This window comes from Lichtheimia ornata (assembly GCF_029851405.1).
Source record: "Lichtheimia ornata isolate CBS 291.66 chromosome Unknown scaffold00082, whole genome shotgun sequence".
NCBI classification, from domain to species: domain Eukaryota; kingdom Fungi; phylum Mucoromycota; class Mucoromycetes; order Mucorales; family Lichtheimiaceae; genus Lichtheimia; species Lichtheimia ornata.
The window spans coordinates 57,569-67,529 of NW_026695402.1; the positions used below are offsets into that span (position 1 = coordinate 57,569).

The window sequence follows — 9,961 nt, forward strand, 5'->3', positions numbered from 1 at the left end:
TGCATCGATCTTTACAAGCATTCGTAGTAGTTCTTCATCTTTATTGTTGGTGTTTACCCCCTCCTATCCCGTAACGGATCCTATCTTGTATCTTTTTCTCGGCTTGTATATATTGGTGATCTTCGATTAGTGATCGCCTAGTATCAAAGGATTTATTTAGTGGTGATTCATATATCTCACATGTTTACAAGCAGAAGGCAATCCTAACCTGAAAATTTGGAACGTCCTTTGTAGACACCACAAGCATCTTGGGCCAATGGATTGATATCGTCAAACGTAACGAGACGCACTTTGTGACCAACGGCAGCATTGAACCAGAATGACGTTACACGAGCGGAAAAGAAAAGCCCATGCAAAATCATTTAAGGGCAAGGACGACGCGTGAGTACCCAAGTCATTTCTTTTTTTCTCTTTTATCCAACACATACAATATGTCAGACCCCTCCACCTACGTCTTCAACCACACTATGATCCGTGTCAAGGATCCCAAGGCTTCTTTGAAGTTTTACCAGGATGTCCTTGGCATGAAGTAAGCACTCTTGCTACACCAGCGTCACGTCGAGGACCAAGCTCACCAATGACATGCGTATAGGTTGATCACCACCTCTGACAATGAGGGTGGCAAGTTCACCTTGTACTTCTTGGCTTACGTTGACAAGGTCCCCGAGTCCGAGGAAGAGAAGAAGAAGCTTGTTTTCAGTATTCCCGGTGTGCTTGAGTTGACCCAGTAAGTTATGCGTACTACGGATTATAGTTCTTCCTTAATGGCAAGCTTATTAATCATTGGCAATGTATAGCAACTGGGGCACCGAGAATGATGCCGACTTTGCTTATTCCAATGGTAACAAGGAACCTGGTCGTGGTTTCGGCCATATTGCTGTTGTTGTGGATGACATCCAAAAGGCTTGTGAGCGATTCGAGGAATTGAAGGTCAAGTTTATCAAGCGTCTTCAGGATGGAAAGATGAAGCATATTGCTTTCATTGCTGACCCTGATGATTACTGGGTTGAGGTGAGTTGAATTTCTTCATGTTTCATGCAAAACGATCGATCCATACTCATCCATTGTCACGTATAGATCATCCAAAACCCTACCAAGGGCCCTATGCCAATCTAAATACTGCTACCAACGTGTGTATGAATAAACAAAAGTATTGAACAACACATTCTTTCGCATTCTTCTTTTACAGCCATGGGCATGCATGCATTAACAACACCTCGAAGCAACTCTGACAACGCATCACACTATGATGTCAGCTGAAAAAGGATTTATTATCATCATTGATGAGGCCAATGAGAAGGGGGAGAAAGGGGGAGGCACCATGGAAGCAATGCTGTTGTTGTAATTAAAACTGATCTGCCTTGGTGTCAAATTCAGTGCACATACCATGCATAGCTGATAATGTTAGAATAATGGCACCTCAAATATAAAAGCAAGATGATTGAAATCATCAAAGAGCAAAGGCACGGCTTCTTTGAAACATTCCAACAAGATGATGTCTAAGAGGCGTCAGACACTTGGTATCCAAATCGTGGGTGCATTGACTGCGCTTATGATTGTAGCGTACTTTTTCCTACCAGCAGGTGTCAGCAATACACCATCAGTCGCCAACCGTGGTGGACGACCTATCACCAATTTGAATGAGCTTTCAATCGATGATTTTCAACGACGACCTATGCAAGAACAAGCTGTACAAGCGCCAAATCCAAATCGCGTCAAGGCAGCATTCGTTATACTAGCACGTAATGGTGATTTGACAGGTGTGCGATATGCCATGCGTCAAGTAGAGGATCGTTTCAACCACAAGTTCAATTATCCATACGTGTTTTTGAACGAGCAGGACTTTACAACCGAATTCAAGACATTGACAAAGTCGCTTACCAAAGGTGACACTTATTATGGCAAGATTGATCCATCCATGTGGGGCTATCCATCGTATATCAATGAAACCTATGCTGCTGAATGCCGTCAGGATATGGCTGACCGTAACATCATTTATGGTGGCAGCGAATCGTACCGTCACATGTGCCGCTTCCAATCTGGTTTCTTTTTCCGCCACCCTTTGCTGGATGACTTTGAGTACTATTGGTATGTATCGTTTATGATGATTCCTATGTTGGTGTTATTTGCTAACTTGTGTAATGGCAAAGGCGTGTTGAACCAGATGTACAATACTTTTGTGATATTGATTACGACGTCTTTCAAATGATGAAGGACAACGACTACAAATACGGTAAGGATGTGAGCTATGCGCATTGATCATCATAATCTCATCATCCAATGGGATGGCAGGTTGGACCCTTTCATTGACTGAGTACCCGGAGACCATTCCAACTCTATGGGAAACAACCCAAGAATTCATAAGAAAGCATCCAGACTACATCATCAGAGGGGCCGGTAGCTTACTTCCATGGGTCACAGATGATGGATTCCTCACATACAACGGCTGCCATTTTTGGTCAAATTTCGAGGTAAAGCTTATGCATGCTTGCACACTCTCTCCTTAAAATATGTTAACCATTCTACTTTATGATAGATCGGTTCGCTTGATTTCCTAAGAAGCAAGAGATACATGGATTACTTTGAGTATCTTGATAGAGCTGGTGGTTTCTTCTATGAAAGGTAAGGGGGTTATTACAACATTATGGTTAGGGTAAGCTTCACGCATAGCTGATGACGTTTTGATTTCATAGATGGGGTGATGCGCCGGTACATTCACTGGCTGTCGCTATGTTTTTGAGAAAGGAGGAAGTTCATTTCTTCAATGATATCGGCTACAAGCATAATCCTCTCATGCATTGCCCTACCGAATCTTATTTGCAAAGCAAGTGCCACTGCAATGCCAACGAGAACTTTGGTATGTTCAAATAACAGCTTCGTGTTCATGGTATTGATAACGTTATCTATAGATTGGGATGGATGGAGCTGTGCAACTCGTTATAGGCAACGTCTCGATCCTTCATTCGTATGGAATGAATTCACGTACTACAACAAGACCGCTCCATATCGAATTTCAGCTTAATAATTGAGATGATCCACCATACTAGTTTTCTTCTTCCATGCAATTAATTTATTAAAATACGACATGTATCATTATTCTATACAACGTGAACAAGATGGTATGAGGATTTGCCGCAGCGGATGACACACACTTGTCCATCAAGGAGATCCGATTCAGCAACCTTATAACGTGGATCCGCAACGCGCGCATTATTCAGGTACAGACCGCCCGCTTTGATCCTTTTTTGGGCATCAGCTAATACCACAATAGCAATGTTAAAAGGGATTTCAGGGAACCTAGCAACATGTAACTTACATTTGGATTTGGTTGCCTTTGCCAACGTAGCGATGCCATCCAATCCTGATCCAATAACCTGGTTACGATCCAATTGAACGAGCCGACTTGAATCATCCTTGAAAGCTTGCACAATTTCTTCACCAGTGACAGATCCCAAATCACCACCAAATAGCACCTTGGTTGCCGTTTGAGCCTTGTGCAGACCATCCGCTATTGAAATACATGAGCATCCCATGTAGCATTTCAACATCCCCATACAAACCTCCATGGACGAGCTCTGTTGTTTGATTTGCGAGTTCTTGTTGTGCGACCCGGTTCTCTGGGTTTTTCTATTTGGCCATCATGCATGTTATTAAAGAACCACTTGGGATGTAATCCTCCTTACCTGATGCTCGTGCATGATTTCTTTGATATGATCCCGCTGAAGAAGAGTAAACATGGAAAGATACTTGGCAACATCGTCATCGGCTGTCTTCATGAAAAACTATGACAAAGAAATTGATTGGTGAATGAATCGAAATAGAAGCGCCAAAAGTTGAGAGGTGTACCTGATAGAAATCGAAAAAGCTGGTCATGGATTCATCTAGCCAAACAGCATTGCCTGCTGATTTGCCGAACTTTTCGCCCGATGACGTTAAAAGCAGTGGTATGGTGATTCCAAAGGCTCGATCCTCAAGTGATTCTTCTTCTACCAAACCTCGCTTCCGATTGATCATGTCAATGCCAGCTGTGATGTTTCCCCATTGGTCGCTTCCACCAAGCTATGAAGAATTCAATGGCTTAATTACAGCATACTCTAAAGTACTAACTCAACCTTACCTGTACTCGGCATTCATGGTTTTGATACAGGTACCAAAAGTCATAAGCTTGAAGCAGCTGGTACGAGAATTCGGTGAAGCTAATGCCTTGTGTACTTTCGATTCGACTCTTGACACTTGATCCAGCCAATAAGTGACGCTAATTCTCGGGTGGTTTTGATGCAAGTGAAATGTCTACCTTTCTTTTCCTAACATCGTATTGACACGTGCATAACGTCCAACGTCACCGAGGAACTCGAGAGCACTCATTCCACTGAACCAATCATAATTGTTGAGCACTTTGGGTGGTTTGGTAGCTGAAGGATATCCATGTCGAGCGGCATAGGTCGTTCCATTTTCAAAGAATCGGTGGATTTGCCTTTCAATGCCAGCGACATTCTGCTCCAATACATCTCTAGTCAATGGCACGCGTTCCGATTTTCGGCCTGAAGGATCTCCAATGCTGCCTGTTGCACCACCAACCTTTTTGCATTTTACATTAGTTTCAAGATACGATTCATTCAATCTCCTAGGCTACTTACTAGTGCAATCGCTTGGTGTCCATGGATACCAAAATGCAGTAATCCCATAAGAGTGACAAGGTTACCAAGATGCAAGCTCTTTGCTGTTGGATCCACTCCACAGTAGATGCCCGTCGATGACTGTGTTCGACGCAAAAGATCCGGACTGAACGTACAATAAAGTATCTATTAGGGTATGCTTCTTTATATATGGTGTTGTGTATATTCCTTACCTTGTGATTTGTGCAAGAAGGCCTCGATCGGTCATTTCCTCGACAACATTTCGAGTATGTACAGTAGTTGAATACAAGGCATTGTGTATGCTTCGAGGTAAGGCGCCCAATTGCCGCGATTGAATGGCCCGTCTGAACATTTTGACAGCAAAGAGCTAAACAATACGGACAGCCTTGTGTCGCCGACCCTGCACCAAAAAAGGGGCGGGGATTTTCTATCACGTGACACATTGATGGTTCATTGTCAGCTATTTGTATTCAGAGAGAAGCATAAGCCTTGCCCCCAAAGGATACCTATCTATCCTGGTAGTAACACATGTATGCTTTTGTGTCTTTATACTATAAATCAATTTAACACCACTGAGATCAAAAAGTATCGAGGAATCAATGCAAAAGGCATATGGAAAAGAGGGTTCATGCTTAGTATAAAAGAATCAGCAAGGAGGTTTTTATATAAAGAGGCACGTAGTCATTGTGTACTTTAATATTAGAACAAAGGTATGGATCCAGTATAAAGGGCAAGATAAGTACAGCATGAATAATCAGATATGCAACAACCAATGTGGTACCGAGAATGCCGAGGGAGGATGTAAATGTTCTCATCCTCGGACTTTGTGAATTATGCTTATAAATGCACTTCTTTATGTTATTAAGACGTCGCCGGTTCACTGGTGATAACGCCTTCTCCTTCCCAAACTTTTGAACATGAGGTAAATGGTGCAACAAGAACTACGTGATATGACTCTTTTTCTCATTCAATGCTTCAAATGCAAGCCAACCAACCACCTTCAAGAAATACCAAGCAATCGAGATTGGTAATGACTTTCGTAAGGTGACACGCCTCGTCACTGTCAGCTACGACGATCTCCTTGCAAAGCTCAAGCCGCATCAAGTCATTGTCAAGACACTGCACTGGGGTATCAACGCTTCAGACGTCAACTTCACCAACGGCAAATATATACCCGGTATCAAGCCGTAAGTACACGCAAATGTCAATAAGGTGTCATGATCATTAAGCTCTATCTCTCTTATCTAGTCCTTTCGATGTTGGATTCGAAGCCCTTGGACAAATCGTTGCTGTTGGAAATAAGGTTACCAAGGATAAGATTGGATCCTATGTGTTGGTTGCGTAAGTATCCAAACAAAGGGATAATGGCTACTAGTGTTACTGAACATCTCGTATAGACAATACGGTGCCTTTGCTGAATACCTTATCGCATCACCACGTGCTCTTGCTACGGTCCCTGTAAGTATATTGTTGCATGAGCATAAATGGTACACGATAGCCTGATACCAAATCGATTATCTAGAATGCTCGCCCCGAACTTCTTGCACTACAAACATCAGGTCTTACTTCATCGCTTGCTTTGGAGCAAACCGGTAGAATGACTTCGGGAGAGACTGTGTTGGTGACAGCTGCAGCTGGAGGTGCCGGTCAATTCGCTGTTCAATTGGCCAAGCTTGCTGGTAATCACGTGATTGGTACTTGCAGCAGCGATGACAAGGTGGCCATGTTGAAGGTAAAGACGAGGATATTTATATGGCAATTCTCCATATGGCTCACGAGTTTATTTATATAAGGACCTCGGCTGTGACAGGGTTATCAATTACAAGAAGGAGGATTTCAAGACCGTTCTAAGAAAGGAATATCCAAAGGGTATCGATATTATTTTTGAAAGTGTTGGTGGCAAATTCTTTGACATTTGCTTGAAGAGGTAATTAAATGGATAGCCATCAATGTAAAGACATATCCTAATTTGGGTTTTCGTTGAATACTAGTCTCGCTACAAAGGGTCGTTTGATCGTCATTGGCATGATGGCTACATATTCAAGCAAGGGTGGTATGGCTGGTGATCAGCTGAGCACCATCCATTTGCTTGGTCGCTCTCGTACAGTTGCTGGTTTCTTCTTGCCTGATTACCAAGAACTTTGGGGCGAGCATATGACGAGACTAATCGAGTTGATCAACCAAGGCAAACTCAAGGTCGAGCTGGATAATGGTGGATTGAAAGGCATTGAGCAAATTGTGGATGCCGTTGAATACCTGCAGTCAGGAAAGAACCTTGGAAAGGTCGTAGTATCACTCAACTCAAATGATTCTAAGATCTAAGGATTTTTCGGTTTCTCTTCAAATAAAAACAAGACATGTACTAGCATCTTATTGTCAATACGGGATTTGCAGCGATGTTGTAAGGGTTGTAATAGAAAATGTTGTCTGGTCAATCATAAGCTTACTTCTGATCGTCTTACGTTTTGTCCAAGCAAAGATCTGTATTCGCATCCTTTATTATCAATGCAGCCTTTGTTCAAGATACAATGAATCAACCGGACCCTTTCTCCTCTTCCTCTCCAATCCTGCGTTTGCTATGCCATAATAAATGTGGTTTCTATGATACAATGCATCTAATCCCCATATTACACAACGAGGTCCAACTCTAGAAGATGATCTTTTACGCTGTAGTAACTTAGAAATGGTTGACAACACAAACTCGTATTCGTAAAAGTAACCCTTTAATCCATCATCATTCATAAGAGATAACTTGAGAGGTACAACGAGTTGCTCCAATGTGGGGGAGGAAGATATCTATCCTTTGGGCGGGCATTGTGTAAAGGTGCAGGATGGCGAATTATATGGTGCATGGCTTGTCAAATCATAAATTTGGATGATGACGGCTGCACATGATTGACAGGTTGCACAAAGGATGACGATAGTAGCTGCTGCGTGTGGATGTAAAGTACGATAATTGCATGCACCCAATCGTTCAGAATGATACTGTAGCACCAAGCTTAATGGTCAAGTTAGCAACGCTCTTTTTCCACGCATTGCACATACCCAGATCCTTCCATTCCATGTATCCATATCCGTACCCATATCCATATCCATCATAGGAATTCGATTGTATTGAAACAAGTTGCTACACGTAAATAAAGCTGCTTCTATACAATGCGGCTAATCTGCTGTCCACGTGAAAACGCTGTAAGACAAGTTGCTGCAAGTAAGGGACGTTGATTGAGACATTGAAGCAAGGCCTTGCTAGTTGTAACTGCTGGAATGAACGCTGTTACGATTGGTTGTGGTAGAGGAGCGTGCAAGAGAACGTGAAGTGTCAAGAGACTGGTGTGTTGTAGTGGAGTGCACACGCCCATGAACTTGCCATTCAGTCAACGACAATCGGATCGCGACAGTTGTAGGGTTGACATGATGGGTTGAAATAGGACAATCGTTCGCAGGTGGTAGTTGTATACTTGAATGGGGCCAACAGTTGAGAATGGGAGGAAGAGAAAATAAAGTTGGGAGTGGAAGGAGTGGAAGTCAAATAGATTTTCCTGATGCCTTGAATGATACTTCTTTATTCGGAGCTGCTGTTCAGTCAAATCCCTCGGATCATGAAAGTTAAATGATGGGCATGCGGGGCTGGAGCAAGACAATCGTTCGTATGCATTGGACTGGACAACAAAGGTGAATGGGAGGAGTGGGCTATTAACTGGCAGCTTACAAATAACTTTGCAAAATGATTTTTCTCATATTAGATGATACTTCTGTGTTTGAGCGTTGTTCAGTCAAATCCCCTCGGATCAAGAAAGTTGAATGATGAGCATGATGGTCTGGAGCAGGACAATCGTTCACATCCGTTGTTTTGGGCAACAAAGGTGAATGGGAGGAATGGGCTGTTAGCCGGCAGGTTACAAATAACTTACCCATTTGATTCTTCTGATATTGGATGATGTTTCTGTGTTTGAGCGTTGTTCAGTCAAATCCACTCGGATCAAGAAAGTTCAATGATGGAAATGATGAGCTGGAGCAGGACAAGCGTTCGTATGCATTGGATTGGGCAACAATGGAGAAAGGGAGGACTGGGTTATTGGTTGGCATTTGGAACTACGTATTCGTGATAGTGTACAAGTATCATGTACCATGCATCGCCTATGTTGACTGAAAGTTACACAAACACGCCCTCTGCATCTTTGGCTATAGTCATACTACTTGACAATGAACAAAGAACTCTTTTCATATAGCATCACGCTGCGCATATGTAACATAAAGGTGCCTGTATCTCCAAACTTTACAATGAAACGTGGGGTTTTTATTAGAGCAATGGGCTCGGCTTGGCCAACAGCACCTTGTGTGAAAGTTTTACGTTCATCGTGGCCAATCCCAGATTTCGGCTGTCGCCACCAGCCAAACTGGATCCGGGGTCGACCTCTTCGACGACGACGACCAAAAATATTTTTTGGGCTGTTTGCGACATTGAACGCGAAACTTTCACACAAGATGCTGTTGGCCAAGCCGAGCCCATTGCTCTAATAAACCCCACGTTTCATTGTAAGCGGAGATACAGGCACCTTTATGTTTGTAAGCGTGATGCTATAGGAAGAGTGGTCTTTGTTCATTGTAAAGTAGGTGGACCCTGACAGAGCAAAAGATGCAGAGGGTCGTGTTGTGTAACACAGCTACGTTTGCATGAATGAAAGGGTCAATGTATAATTACTTTATGGATCATCTAGGAACAGGCATGTATTGCTAGCTAACGGCCACTTTTATCCAATCATCATTGTTGCGAGATCCACCGCATGCGGACGATGCCTTCGCTCTAGACATTCATTTCCATGATTGAAGTAGGTTGATCCGAGCTGATTTGACTGAGCTGCGGTCAAAGAGAGATTACATCACCTGACATAAAGCACGCTCGATGTAGCTCAACCGATGAAACCTTGTGTGAGCGTAATTCCAACCAAATCAGCTCGATCAACTTCCTTACTTTAATCATGGAAATGATAATCGTCTAGAGCAGGAGCATCGTCCACCTACAATAGAATGCACAAAAGCGGGCCTGCACAAAAGTGGTTATTAGCTGCCAATGTATGACATGAAATGAGGGTTGCGTACCTGTCATGCATTGTTCCTGAAGTCCTGACTTTTAGCTGAGTTGCTCAAAGAGGTCCTTCTGCATCTTTGGCTCTCCAAGGTCTAGCTACATGGCAATGAACAAAGACCACTTCTCATATAGCATCACGCTTACAAACATAAAGGTGCCTGTATCTCCGAACTTTACAATGAAACGTGTGGTTTTTATTAGAGCAATGAGCAATACGTAACTGAACGAAGTACAC

General features: G+C 42.9%; 4 protein-coding genes across 4 annotated transcripts; 3 read left to right on the forward strand and 1 right to left on the reverse strand.

Moving 5' to 3' along the window:
* Nucleotides 1–431: 431 nt before the first annotated feature.
* On the forward strand, nt 432–1,116 carry O0I10_011094 (lactoylglutathione lyase; the record flags this gene model as incomplete). Its single annotated transcript, XM_058491065.1, has 4 exons — nt 432–529; nt 593–727; nt 798–1,011; nt 1,078–1,116. The coding sequence occupies 4 exons, from the start codon at nt 432–434 to the stop codon at nt 1,114–1,116; spliced, it is 486 nt and encodes a 161-aa protein (XP_058338160.1).
* A 376-nt stretch (nt 1,117–1,492) lies between these two features.
* Nucleotides 1,493–3,022, forward strand: O0I10_011095 (uncharacterized protein; the record flags this gene model as incomplete). The annotated part of the gene is made up of 6 exons (XM_058491066.1): nt 1,493–2,088; nt 2,151–2,233; nt 2,293–2,471; nt 2,537–2,622; nt 2,694–2,857; nt 2,910–3,022. 6 exons carry the CDS (start codon nt 1,493–1,495, stop codon nt 3,020–3,022), a joined length of 1,221 nt encoding a protein of 406 aa, XP_058338161.1.
* Nucleotides 3,023–3,098: 76 nt separating this feature from the next.
* Nucleotides 3,099–4,989, reverse strand: O0I10_011096 (tyrosine-tRNA ligase; the record flags this gene model as incomplete). Its single annotated transcript, XM_058491067.1, has 9 exons — nt 3,099–3,256; nt 3,317–3,508; nt 3,561–3,627; nt 3,684–3,782; nt 3,847–4,059; nt 4,118–4,232; nt 4,295–4,578; nt 4,638–4,782; nt 4,850–4,989. 9 exons carry the CDS (start codon nt 4,987–4,989, stop codon nt 3,099–3,101), a joined length of 1,413 nt encoding a protein of 470 aa, XP_058338162.1.
* A 565-nt stretch (nt 4,990–5,554) lies between these two features.
* O0I10_011097 (uncharacterized protein) lies at nt 5,555–6,959 on the forward strand (the record flags this gene model as incomplete). The annotated part of the gene is made up of 7 exons (XM_058491068.1): nt 5,555–5,559; nt 5,624–5,824; nt 5,886–5,978; nt 6,035–6,095; nt 6,160–6,369; nt 6,431–6,564; nt 6,629–6,959. 7 exons carry the CDS (start codon nt 5,555–5,557, stop codon nt 6,957–6,959), a joined length of 1,035 nt encoding a protein of 344 aa, XP_058338163.1.
* Between the last annotated feature and the right edge of the window lie 3,002 nt (nt 6,960–9,961).